The sequence below is a fragment of the Pteropus medius genome, unplaced genomic scaffold (genome assembly GCF_902729225.1).
Source record: "Pteropus medius unplaced genomic scaffold, Ma_sr-lr_union100, whole genome shotgun sequence".
Taxonomy (NCBI): Eukaryota; Metazoa; Chordata; class Mammalia; order Chiroptera; family Pteropodidae; genus Pteropus; species Pteropus medius.
The window spans coordinates 3662299-3677243 of NW_024351073.1; the positions used below are offsets into that span (position 1 = coordinate 3662299).

At 35.6% G+C, this 14945-nt stretch overlaps 1 protein-coding gene across 1 annotated transcript in view; it reads right to left on the bottom strand.

Annotated features, from left to right (window-relative positions):
* The window catches only part of WDR70 (WD repeat domain 70), a 225016-nt gene that overhangs the window by 145903 nt on the left and 64168 nt on the right, over positions 1-14945 (bottom strand). The window contains exon 9 of the mRNA XM_039842639.1: positions 880-956. Within this exon, the coding sequence (XP_039698573.1) occupies positions 880-956 (77 nt within the window). The remainder of the gene's footprint in view (positions 1-879; positions 957-14945) is intronic.

Genomic DNA, 14945 nt, shown 5'->3' on the forward strand with positions numbered 1-14945 from the left:
ATTCCAGAAAACATAAAATATCCAAAAATGTGAACAGCTATTTCGAAAATTAATAAGGCAAATTATAAGTATCAGAAAGCAAAAACATAAAAGATAAAATAATCTAAGAACAAAAGCGTTCTTTATCTACAATAGTGTTTCACCTAAATAACACCATCTGTAATTTTTAATTTATAGAATTTTGTTGTAATTTTCTCTGACATAGTATAAATAGTACATTCTTGTGAACAATTCTTAATACCAAAAATGAATCATACAATATAACATAAGGAAAAAGGTTTTCAAATATTCTCTATAATATTCTTGAGTCGTAAGCCAAAAGATATAATGAAAAAGAATCTTGATAACCACTTAATCAATTTTTTCAGTTATTACTTCCAAAACACAATCATATAAATGATAAACCCATATTAGCTGTTAGACTCCAATGGAAATCAGTCTTTACTATAAAAAGTAACAAATCATTAGTCAAAATTTCAAAGTCGTTTAAGTCCACTTAACAGCCTCAACCTGATCCACTGTTCTTTTTAAAAAAAAAAACTCTACAGGAATTTATACCAACTCTCATTTGCACAGTTTCCATACTTATTGAAACAAACCTTACACTACCAGCTAAAGTCAAGTTTAAGAACCAGAATATGTAAACATCAGGATTCCTAATACTCTGTCTCTTACTTTACTGGCAAGACTGTATGCAATACAAATGTTAAAGAAAATAGTATGGTGTCATTGGGTACTAGATAAGGTGATCACTTCGTAAGTTATGTAAATGTCTAACCAGTATGTTGTATTTCTGAAACTAATACAGTACTGTAGGCCTATTGTAATTGAAAAATAAAAAGAGATAAATGTATTCGATAAATTATCAACAATACTCACGCATCATTTGAGCAAGTCATAAATTCTCCCTTTATTTTGGGATGCCATGAGCCAGTATGAAGCATTGCTGTGTGACCCTTAAAAAAATAAAAATAAGGGAAAAAGATGTTTAACAAAGATTTAAAAAATAAAAATAAACTAACCAGAAACCGACATATGCTGAAAAGCAAAACTGTTAGTCCTCTCGAAAGTATGCTATTTTAATTACAAACTGATATTATTTTATCTCAATTTTATTTTATAACATGATTTATTTCACTTGTTTATTTTCACTTTAACTCACTGTGTAACACACCCTCACCCAACCCCTAATGCCCAGGAACTAGCACAATGCTTACATATAACAGATGCTTAATAAAAAAAGGAAAAAGAGGGGGAAATGACAGCCTCTCTTTAGAAAAGAAATAGAGATAGGCCTTTCTTTAAAGACCCTTTTCTTAATAGAAAAGACTTATGAATAGGAAGTATTTATAAATAATAAAAGCAAGAGGTTGGGTTGAAAAATCCATGCTTCTTAAAAATGTGTCAGTTGACTCTGTAATACAACTGGAAGAATAAATATGTGAGAAAAGGAAAAAACAGCTGTAAAACGACTCAGAAAGATTAGCCTTACTAAGCATAGAGCATACTATGAAAACACTGTAGTTAAAACAATGTGATGTTGATATAAAAACTGACATACATATCATATCAACTATAGAGAATCTATCAAACAACATCATACACACACAATTCCCTCTTAGGTAGCAAAGTCAGCTAGGGTGGTCTCATACAATAAGTCGGGTTCAGATAGGGCAAAAAAGAGTCTAATATTTTTTAGTGTAGTTATATCAAGGTCTCTTACTCTGAAAGGGCCCAAAATAAAGCTATGCTACAAGAAGCAAAATGTGCCTATTTAAATGACTTAGAAGGAAAATAACTATAGCTCTATAGAAAAAATAAATTGGAACTGGAGTACCCTACGTGGGTCTGGAGACCATCCCTAGTCTGAGTTGTCCGTACTGCCTCAAGTAGTATCTGGCAAACTGCTGACATTTTGCTCATGTTTACAGGTAAAACGGGGACCACAGATGTGGAAATTCTTCCTGCAGTAAGGAGGCATGGACTGTAGTAATGCCTGGAGGGACCAGACAGAAAGTCTGAGACTCCATTTTCCTCATCTGAGCCCAAGACTTGTATATTCAACTATCACCTGGACGTTTCCCTTTGCACGTGACAGACATTTCGAACGCAACAGGTCCAACAGGGAAATCTTGATTCTTACTGCCCATTTCATTTGTAATTATCTTCTTCTCTAGTTGTTAAAGCTATAAGCTTGGAAGTCATCCTTAAATATTCTAATAACCATAACCCCCAAACCCTCTCTCTACCCTCCCACATTCAGTCCATTAGCTAGTCCTGCCGATTTGATCTGAAAATATACCTCCAATCTACCCACTCTTCAACTTTTCATCACTACCACTCCCACATGAGCCAACATTATCTCATGCCTCTACACCAGTTAGTATGTTCCGGAACGGGTCTATTACTGGTCCCTCTACTTTTACTCTTGCCTCATGTGCTCCACACAGCAATCAATACAATCCTTTAAAAATATACCTCTAAAAATGCCACTCAGGAGCTTATTATCCTCTACTATCTTTCTAAACTCTTTACACAGTCTACAACAACTTACCTTTTTTTGACTCCTACTTTCTTTACATATTCATTTATTTTGTACTCTCTCTTGTACAACATGCACCAGCCCACTGGCCTTCTTTCATTTCTTCCAATATACTCAGCTCTTACCCCATATCAGGACCTTCTCACATGCTTTTCCAACTGCTGTAAAGCTCTTTTTTCACTTTTACATGCCTGACTTCTTATCACTCTTTGAATCTCAGTTTACATGCCACTTATTCAAATAAGTATTAGCTGGCCCTTTAAGTAAATATGGCCCATTCCATTGTTCTCCACCAGAGTACCTGTCCATTTCCTTAATAACAGTCACCATAATTTCTAATCCTATATTTATTAACTTATTTGATCTTTGAAAACATGTTAATGTTTTGCATATTCAAAAACAAACAAATAAGGATGGGAAAAACTAAAATTGAATATAAACAGAAACAAATGAACCCTACTATATGTCAAATAATAATAAATACACTGAAAGGGTAAACAGAAGGCAATAACCCAAGTAACTATATACCCCTATAATGAGTTGAATGGTCACCCCAAAAAGATATGTCCACACCCTAACCTCCAGAACCAGTGAATGTGACCTTATTTGGAAAAAGACTTTGCAGATATAATTAAGAATCTCAAGATGAGATCACTCTGGATTATCTAAATGAGCCCTAAATCTAACGACAAATATCTTTATTAGAAAAGGTGACACATATAAGAGAAGGCTCTGTGAAGAGGAAAGCGGAGAATGGAGTTATGCAGCCACAAGCCAAGGAAGGTCCAGAGTCCCCAGAAGATGGAAGCGGCAGGGGAAGATTCCACTAGAGCCACTGGAGAAGCATGGCTGAGCTGACACCTTGATTTTGGACTTCTGACTTCCAGAACTGTGAAAGAATAAATTTTTGTTTCAAGCCAAGTGTGTGATACTTTATTACAGTAGTCCTAGGTAACTAATACATACTGTCAATCTAAAGACCAGAAGAACTATAAATAAATACTGAATTCTAGTTACTACATTAGTTTCTTTTTTGCAGTGATATGCAGTAACAATTCTGAAACTGCTTTCAATATAATGAGGAATTAAAGCAAATGAGAAAATACGCTGAGGATAAAGAGAGTCGAGTTTCTCACTGATGAAGTTAAAAAAGTGAAAAGAGGGAAGACTAGAATGAACTCTGTGGTGTTCGACTGAAATTAAGGATATTAACTCATGATTTTTAATAGGTAGATAAAATATGGGTGTACATGTATGTGCGTATGTTATCCTCTAGTTTTATATATGCCAAGAACATCTACACGCAATGACACACCAGCAAACCTAGCACACAGAACCTGGTTTTTAAATATCATTCTCCACAAAAAGGAACCAGGGCTCCTTATTTTCCAAAATGATAGCAATTGGTGAATCTGAAAAATAAAGGGATAAAGAAGCTCTGTGTACTATTCTTATGACTTTTCGATAAATTTGAAATTATATCAAAATAAATTCATTTTAAAAAAATATTTTGTTGCTCTTGAAGAAAATCCTGTTGCAAAGACAAAAGAGGAATTAAGAGAGCCAGATAGGAAGTTGTTGACATGGTTCATGTCAAAGTTGACAGTGGCTTGGACTAGGGAGAAGCAGAGAAGATTTGGGATATATTTCGAAAAGAGGGACAACAGGATTCCTTAAAGAACTAAATCTGGGCTATAATCACAGATGAAGCCAAGGTTTGTGAACTGGGCAACTGTGTGAATGGGATGACTCTAGGAAAACAAGTCATTCTTTCTGGCCATGGAGAACATGAACTCCCTTCTGTGTTTAGGGAATTCCCCCCAAAAATGACCCTTGGTAGAAGAGAGAGACTACTTCTCACTAGAGAAGCAAAAAAGTTAGATGCTAACTTTGGCGGCCTCCCTTACAGACGTAACATAGGAATGCAATCTAGCTCTAGCCACCACACTCACCTGAGCTGTCACTCAAGGACAGTGAAATGTGCTCTTTCAGGCTGCTGTAACAAAAATACCATAAACTGAGAGGATTATAAACAACAAACATTTGTTTATCACATTTCTGGAGACTGGGACATTCAAGATCAAGGCGCTGGCAGATTTAGTGTCTGAACTTCCTAGTTCACAGTGGTGGTCTTTTTGCTGTAACCCTCACAGTATGAAGGGGCAAGGGCGCTTTCTTGGGCCTCTTTCAGAAGGTCATTAATCCCATTCATGAGGGCTCTGCCTTCATGACCTAATCACCTACTTCCCAAAGGCCCCAACTCCTAATAACAGCACTTGGGGGTTAGATTCCTACATATGAATTTGGGGGGAGGAGAGGGACACACACATTCAGACCATAACACTTTCCTTAAGGAGTTCTGTACTACTGTATCTCCTACAAGATGAAGTTCTTCCTATTAAGTAGCAGTAGTATTAGCTATGACAACCAATGTCTGGTAGTACACATCACAATTTTATCAGCAAACCAGGTCAGTAGCATGGTTTGGGGCTTTCTTCCTGCATTTTACATCAAGTATGGTTCACCAGTCTTTCCAGCATTCTTGTCACAAATAAATCAAGGAGAGTCAGCTTCCGCTGCATGCAGCTAAGAACAGATATTGAAACCCTAGCTCATAATTTTGAGTGAGTAAATTAAAATATATTTAAATGGAGTGAATTAAAATATATTTTGCAGGATGTTCCATTTTCACTCAAGATGTAATACATACACTACCCTATTTCTCCATCCGATTATAACAAAAACTTCTAAATAAAATAAAGGAACGACCCGAAGACACTGAATAGTGGATAGGAGCAAGCAAAAAGGGTACAGAAGTAAGGTCTTAAGGAGCAGCGAGGTGATGAGTTTCCTGGGGATGGTTTCCACCTTCTTTATTTCCTAACTTAGGCTCCGGGGCAGCCCACAACTGATACCTGAGAGAGAGAGCAGACAGAGGGAGTTCCAAGAAAAGGTTGATCTCTCCGGCAGGTAGGGGTGGCAGCGGAAGGGAAGGACTGTGGGACAAAGCTCTTGTGACCTGACCCTCCCTCTGCCAGACAAGTACAAGCAATAAAGCTTTTTTCAACAAATGTTGCTAGGACAATTGGATATCCACGTGCTAAAGAATAAAGCTGGACACCTACCTCATACCACACACAAAAATGAATTAACTCGGAACAGATTATAGACCTAAATGCAAGAGCTAAAATTATAAAACTCTTAGAAGAAAACATAGGTGGAATTCTTCATGACTTGGGTTGTGCAATGACATCAAAGGCAAAAAAGCCAAAAAAAATAGACAAATTAGATTTCATCAAAATTTAAAACTCTTGTGCTTCAAAGGACACCATCAATAAAGTGAAAAGAGCATCCACAGAATAGGAGAAAATATTTGAAAATCATTTATCTGATGAAGGACTAGTATCTAGAACAAACAACTGATAGAACTCAATAATAAAAAGACAAATAACCCAATTTAAAAAATAAGCAAGGTTTTGAACAGACATTTCTCCAAAGAAGATACACAAATGGCTAATATGTACACAAAAAAATGCTCGACATAATTAGTCATCAGGGAAATACAAATTAAAACCACACTAAGATACCACTTCACACCAATTAGGATGGTTGTTAAAAAAAGAAAGAAAAAACACGGAAAGTAAAAAGTGTTAAGGAGGATGTAGAGAAATTGGAACTTTCATACACTACTGGCAGGCATTTAAAACAGTACAGCCACTTTGGAAAATAGTTTCACATTCCTTCAAAAGGCTAAACATATAGTTATCATAAGACCCAGAAATTCTACTCTTAGGTATACATGCACGAGAAATGAAAACTTGTACATGAATGTTCATAGTAGCATTACTAAACATTTCTAGTAAAAAAGGAGAAACAACATAATATCCATCAACTGAACAACAGATGAATATGGTTTATCCACACAATGGACATCATCTGACAATAAAAAAAAATGAAATATCGATACATTCTACAGCATGGACTGAATTTCGAAAACACTAAGCTAAGTGAAAAAAGCCAAGTAAGTACAAAGGTCCACGTGCTGTATGTTTCCACTTATAAAAAGTATCCAGAATAGGCAAACCTACAGAGATAGAAGCAGATTGGTGGTTGCATAGAACTTAAGAGGGGTTGAAGAGTTGGAGATGACAGAGAAGGGATAGGGAGTGTTTTGTTTTTAATAGAATTTATTTTTTAGAGCAGTTTTGGGCTCACAGGAATATTGGCAAATAGATAGATCTCCCAACTACTTCTGCCCCCACCCATCCATAACATTCTCCCATTATCAGTGTCCCCACCAGAGTGGTACATTTGTTACAACTGATGAACATACAGACACATCATTATCATCCAAAGTTCATAGTTTACATTAGGGTTCACTCTTGATGTTGTACACTCTATGGCTTTTAACAAATTTATAAAGATATGTATCCGCCATGACAGTACCATGCAGACTAGTTGCATTGTCTTAAAAATCCTCAATGCCCTGCCTATTCATCCTTCCCTACCCGCTAACTCCTGGCAACCACTGATCTTTCTGTTACCTTCAGGAGTTCCTTTTTGGGGTGATAAAAATATTTTAAAATTGATTGTGGTGATGTTTGCACACTCTATGAATATACTAAAAACCACTGAACATACTAAAAGCCACTGAATATACAAGCTAAATGGATCAATTTTATGTTACGTGAATTCTATCATAGTAAAACTAAAAAGGAAATGCTAAAAGTTCTTAAGTGAAAGAGAAATAACAAAGAGAAGCCTGGAATATAAACAATAAAGGGTCATCAAAAGAAAAGGTAAATATCTGAGTAAATAAAACATTATTTTTCACCTTTAACTTTTCTTTAAAACAAAAATTATATTATTGTCTGATGGGATTTTTCAAAGTATATAGATATAATACATAAGACAACTAAATCGGGAGTGGGGAAAGGCACTATGTGGTCGTACAATTTCCATTTCTTATTTGAAATTGTAAAATATTAATTCTAAGATTGTGTAAAATTAATTAGTGATTACCAAAGGGAATGGGGGAGGGAGGAAGGTCGATAAGGGTAAAGAGGGTCAAATATATGGTGACAAAAAAAAAAATTAACTTTGGGTGGTGAACACATGGTACAATATACAGATGATGTATTACAGAATTGCATACTTGAAATCTATGTAATCTTATTAACCAATGTCACCACAATAAATTTAATTAAAAAAAGAAAAAAGAAATCTTACTCCTATAAAGCTACAAAAAAAAAAAAAATAGCATCTTGGAATATAAAGGATATTTTAAGAGGACCAAAAGAAAATAATCCCTGTTACAAAGAACATTAAGATAAAAGTACATGTGGTCACCTTAGATGTTGAGTACTGAGAATATGAACACATATAGTACATTAAACAAAAAAATCTAAAAGACTGTGAATGTTGTTTCTTGTCTGTAAAGATAGAAGCATGACAAGGGCAATGGGAATGTTAAGTACTCTTGTGTTAAAAAAGTGATCGAGAGTAATCATAACAAAAATGAAGTTCAACTAAGGATTCTTAAATGGATCAAAACAAAAGTAGTGCCATGGCTAACATTAGTGGAAAATTTTAAAGTAACACCTATTAAAGAACACTCAGTGACTAAAACACTTTTTCATCAAATAAACTAGTTTTTCTCTCTTTCTCCTTTATCTAAACATAGGCATTGCTGAAAAATAAATCCCGTCAGCCTTAACTCAAAACAGCCTAGAAGAAAGAATTAAGCATCTATTTCTCATAATACCCTACACTTTGCAAAAACGGAGAATATTACTGATCCGTGACCAATACTGGCTTCCTCTACACACACACACAGGTGTACTGATCTGTACTAATCGGTCCAGACTCTTGTAGCTGACTCTAAGACAAAGGCCACAAAACAGCTGCCCTGCTGCAGTGCCATTTGTAGTCACTGAATAAGGTGAGGCTCTGTGACCAACAAAATACAAGTACTCATGTCTCTGGAATGATGAGCTAACTAACAAAGGCAACTCTTATGAAGAGATAAAATGCAGCAGGGAATATACTATGAGCTTGGATCCAAAAGTTCTTCCTAACCAGAGTCCATTCACAAGCTTTCAGGAATCACAAAACTTCCTGAAATTGTGAGTACACTTTGCTGGAGAAAATGTTCAGAGCTTTAATTTGGGAGCCAGCTAACTTTTTATGTAAAGGTCCACATAGTATTTTAGGCTTTGCAGGCCACCTGGTCTCCGCTGCACTACTCAATTCTATCACCGTGGCCCAAAAGCAGCCATAGACAATATTAAATGAATGGGCATGGCTCTATTCCAAAAAAATGTTTATTTACAAAAACAGAGTGCAGGCTGGATTTGGCCCACAGGCCTTAGTTCACCAACCCCTGTTGAAATCGATCACACTCTTAGTCATTTCCTTCTGTGAATCAAGGACTCTGAAGTCCAAGTCTTGTTAATTCCTAAGCAATTTTAAAATCCATTTGAATACATCAAAGACATAAATTCATTCTTCTTTGATCTAGTCAACTCCAATGACCTCTTCTAAAATATTCCAGCAGCCCCAGCTAAGGATAACTCTGCCATTACCACACATGGTTTCTTTTCTGAAACCATGAACTTTCAATTCACATATTGATTTAACATTTATCACCTGATATGTTCTAGGCTCTAGCTATTCCATTTACTAGTCACACAACCTCCTACATTCTTTTATTTTCAATTCCCAAACCTTCAACCACTCTCTCAGGATAAAACTTAGTGTCCTTTCGCTGTACCCTATAATGAATCGTTTTTATTCTGTAATATTTCATTTAAACACCTAGGCTCCTAAATGAGACCGAAAAATATCATACGAAATGCAGAATAATTGTTCTTACAAAGTTACATTCTATAGCCCTTAATGCTCTCACAATTCTTTTAGTAATTTTTCTCTCACAACCATCAAGTGCTATTTTAAGTGTTTACTATTCTAGTGAAGGCCTCATCCCAACATCTGCAAACACAGAACTAGGAAACGACCTTGCCAGTAGATGGTAACACCTTCAACTTCCTAACTAAAGCCCACCATCCATAAACATATCTACATATGAATCTATCCTTATCCCTCCATTCCCAGTATAAACATATTCCCTCCTCCCACTCAAAGCTAACTCCTGCTGTTAGGCCTGATCACTACGCCCTCCTGAGGGGCTTTCTTTTTTACTTAGTATGGGTTTTTTTTTGCAGAACTGCATTAGATTTTTTATTGCTGTGTAACAAATTACCACACACTCAGGGGCTTAAAACACCTCCAATTTATTAGCCAACAGTTTTGGAGGTCAGAAGTCCTATCACAGCGTAGCTGGATTCCCTGCTCAGGGCCTTGCTGACAGGAAGCAGGTTGTCAGTAGGGCTGCATTCCTTTCTGGATGCTCTGGGGAACAATGTGATCCGAAGCTCACTCAGGTTGCTTGTGGTTAGAGGACTAAAATGCCTATTTCCTTTCTGTCTGCTGAGGGCTGCTCCCCGTATCTAGAAGCATGTGCTTTCCTTGCCACATGGATTTCTCCATCTTCAAAGCAAGTATATGGGAATCTTTCTCGTATTGAATCTGAATTAGGCGAAAGCCACGCTCCAAAATCTCTGCAACACAATCTCTTTATCTACAGCTCCTATTGAAATGGATAAGGAGTGATCTTAGAGGTCACCTGTTTTGGTTGAGAAGATCTAGGAGGCCATGCTTAATTTCTTGAAAAAGCCAGTGTAACAATTCTCTTTTTTCTCTATACACACTTTTAGAAGCAATTTCTTCATTTTAACATTCTTGCCATCTGTATAGACTCAAATTTAACTAAATCATCTAGTCTTGGTTCCCCTTTAATAAGACTTCTTTCAATTTATCTTTCTTCTCATATTTATTATACGCAGCAAAAAGAAACAAGGCAGTACCTTCAACACTTTACTTGGAAATCTCCCTTTTCCAACTTCATCACTCCAGTTCTGCCTCCATCTTCAAAGTCACCAACAAAGAATATCCCTTCAATCAAATCCCTCCCACACTTTGAGTTTCTTTTGCCAAGGAGAGCCCAAACTTTGTTAAGGGCTCACCTGATTAGGCTGAATCCACTGAGAATAATCATTCTTTCTTAAAGTCAATTGTGCCAAACGATATAACCTGATCACAGGAGTATTTCATCATACTCATGGTTCATATCCACACTCAAGGGGAGAGGCAAAGAATCTTCGGGGCCATTCAGAATTCTGTCTAAAACAAGGACGATGGATATAGCTATTCTGAAACTACTCTCTATATACCGTAGCACTGAACAAATGAGCAAATATAATGATTATGTTGGAAGCCAAGTTTATCACTGTTGAAGAAGTGAAATACAAATATGGAACATGTAAACACTAGGAAGTTGAATTACATTCTGATGTATCAGTATGACCTCATAATTTTTTATATATTTTATTTGTTTTAATCAGTTGGTTTATCTCTCCACCCCAGCTCTGTATTCTGAAATAATCTACAAGCAGTGACAACTCAGTAGCAATGAACATATGTAGTGACCAGATATTGATTTATAAATAGAATCCCCTAATAAAAAGAGCCATGGATCACCAGAGAAATGGAAAATATCAAAGCAGGAAAAGCTCATGATGAGCCTGGAACATTCTGTTGTACCAGAATGTAAGAAAGTACCCCCAAAATGATGAGGATAAGTCAAAAGTACAAAAATCAGTGAGGTAGTTTCTACTAGATAAAAAGCTCTGGAAATATTCATAAATTGGAAAGAAACACAATGTACTTCAAATCACTGCACATCTTGAGAGTTTATATTTGCAGTTAAAACCATCAGTTAAAACTGCTTAAGGAAACAAAAAATAAACCTAGATTCACAGTTTAAAATATTTTACTCCTTAGGAAACAGTGTTTACCATTAAAAAAAAAATGACTAATATATTTCATCTTAAAAGGGCAATTTTTTAGAGTGGTTGGATATCAGAAAAACTGTATAAAATATATAATTATAAACAAAGGATTTGACAAGTTTTATTCTTGAAATTACTTCTAAAGTTTCTAATTGCCATAACTGAAGTACACTCATGGAAAAATCAATCGCCCACTAAAAGGTCCAAGCATTCAGAGCCTGTCATCTCTCACTTTAGTCATGTACAGAGTCATGCGACACTTAACAATAGGAATATGCCCTGAGAAATGTGCTATTAGGCGATTTCGTCATTGTGCTAACACCACAGAGTGCACTTACACAAATCTAGATGGTACGGCCTACTACACATCTGGCCTATACAGTGTACCCTATTGCTCCCAGGCTAGAAACCTGTCCAGCATGTTACTGTACTGAATATGGTGGGTAATTATAACACAATGGAATTTCTCTATCTAAATATATGTAAACATAGAAATGGCACAGTAAAAATATGGTATAAAAAATAAAAAATAGTTCATTCATATAGGGCACTTACCATGAATAGAGCTTACAGGAATGGAAGTCGCTCTGGGCGAGTCAGTGAACGAGTAGTAAGTGAATGTGAAGGCTCTGGACATTAATGTACACTGGGAACTCTATAAACACTGTACACTTAGGCTACACTAAATTCATAAAACAACACAAAATCAAGCCATAAGAGAAAATGATGCAATTAAGCCGTAAACTCAAGATGTATGAGGCTGTTGCCAGCATAACATAGCATACTCTTTAAAAGCAAATTTATTTTATAAGTAGAACATGTACACTCTAAAATAATGTAAAAAGTAGAGTATAGTCAATACAAAAACCAGTAACGTTGTCATTATCAAGTATTATGTACTTTACATAATTGTATGTGCTGTACTTTTTATGACTGGCAGCACAGAAGATTTGTTTACACCAGTATCACCACAAACACATAAGCAATGTGTTGCACTATGATGTGCAACAGCTGTGACATCACTATGTCACTAGGTGATAGGAATTTTCAGCTGTTACAATCTTATGGGGATACCATTATATATGCAGTCTTTGACCAAAACGTCATTATGTGGTGTCTGACTATAATTAAGAAATAAATGGCACAAAATTGCTTTGATGTTGAAAAGAGCTGAAGACAATCCAAGGGAAATGCAATTAACAATATCAACTGTAGATGAATTGACAAAAGTTTAACAAATGAGATTATGAAACCGTTACCATAGGCATTCACTTACTAATAATCTACCAAAACATTTTTGAATTTGATTTAATACTGATTTGTTGTGGAGTTTTGAAGGATAGAAATTTAATAGTCACATGTTTATGGGCTCTAGGACAAAGAGCCCCATTTGAATCTAAAATGAAGTATGTGCCTAAGAATTCAAAATAATATAAGAAAATGCTCTGGTATTGAAAGTAACATACCAAAATTCTGGTTTAGAATAAGTGAGTTTTAGATGACAATATAACTACAGTTTTTAAAGTATGTTTTTGGATGGTTTAAAGGTCAATTCCTGCTTTTCTCATCCTATTTTTCTAATCACCTAAACCTGAACAAGTAATGTCCCATTTCCCAGATAAAATAACTTTTATTTTATCTTATCTTATTTTAAATTATTATTTTAAAATAACATTTTAAAGAGGCAGCAAAATCTGATTTTCAAAGGATATCTTATAGAGAACTCCCACATATAGACAAAATGAACACTTCTCTGGCTAAGGAGGCCTCCTGTCCCTCCCTCCCACCCCGAGGCCTCTCATTCCACCCCATGGCAGCCCCTGAGGCACCTGCACACAACCTCAACATCCTGAAGAATGTGCAAAATATGGCTCCAAACAATGACTGAGGTAAAGGTTCTGTTGTGAACAGAAAAAAATCTTTTTCAGATGCATAAGGAAAAGACATATAAAAATTAAAATGTTAATAGTGATAATATTTGGGTAGTAGAATTGAGTAATATTTTCTTTTTTTAATTTCTAAATTTCCTATAGTTGACAGGAATTACTGTTAGAAACCCAATAAACGTTATTTTTAAAAGATGTAAGTGTAATTACTCTCCCTATAATGTATTGTTATACTATGTAGCAGAAAAAAAGCATTTCTGTACCACCATAAATACAGTTAAAAAAATACATATCTATACACATACACATACCAAAAAAAAAAAACAAAGATTAGAGATACAAATTAAACATGATAATAATTTGACAATATAATTAGAAAGGCCTGTTTATATTTCAAGTACTTAATATGTTATAATAATAGATCAGACATATTTGTTTCCTTTAATATCCTATTCATTGAATTTCCAGTAAAGCCACAGTTATTAATTACTCTTGGAATCAGAAAAGAGGTTAAAAAGTTAAGAAGTGTCTTATGAAATCTATTACTTTTCAATAATTTTCAAATTTCCAAAACTCATCGCTCAAGCCAAATACTATAATTAAGATACCAGATAACAAGGATTTGCCTCTGGGAATTGGAGAGAGTGAATATTAACCATGATTTTGAAATCAAAATGGAAATAATATTAGGCAGGTTACAAGATTTTGATACAGGCACAAACCATGAGGGTGAGTGTATAGAAAAGGTACTAGACAGGCAAGAGGAGAAAGAGTAAAAATCAGAATTAAAATGAAGACTCAAAATCCTGCATCGACACTGACACTTTAATATATCTATGGTAGATTACATTATTGTTTCCAATCCATCAACCTTCTCTGTATCCACAACCTTTGACATGTGATACCAAAGTTCCTCTCAACAGGGACAGGACATACTTCTCCCCTATACCGGTACATAGTCATATGATTTGCTTTGGCCAATGAAATGTGCACGGATATGATATGAGCAAAGGCTTGAAATGTGTTCCCCTGTAGAGCTGGGGTTTCTCTGTGCTCTGCCCTCACCGTAAGAAAAATGTGCCTTCGCACAGTCCACTGGTACAAGGAGAAACAAAGACACACAGAACAGATCTAGACTCTACGTGCGGCTTGGAGCCAAGCCCAGCCAAGAGCAGACAACTCACAAATATGTTAGAATTATAAAAACCCATTAAGTTTTATAGCATTATTGTGGCTATAGTTAAATGATATTTAATATACTTAAACATTAATTTTAAAATATCATTATCCCTCTAAAAATTTTTATACAAAAAAGGTTGGTGAGGCCCTCTTTCCTTCTTGTCCTAAAACTCAGTACATAGTAGGTTTGTGGTAGATTATGTTTCCAAAGATGGTCCAATATCTCTCATCCCACATGGTATTTTAAGTGGTGGTCTACCTCCCTTGCCCCCAACCTGGGCTGCCCCTACGCTGTCATGTAAGACTTGAAGCAAGACCTTAAGAAATCTGAAGTTTCCACGTTAATCCTTCATGAAATTGAGACGTCAAGCGAGAAGTCAAACCCCACTAAGTCTTAACACAGTGAGAGAAATCCCAAACTAGATATGG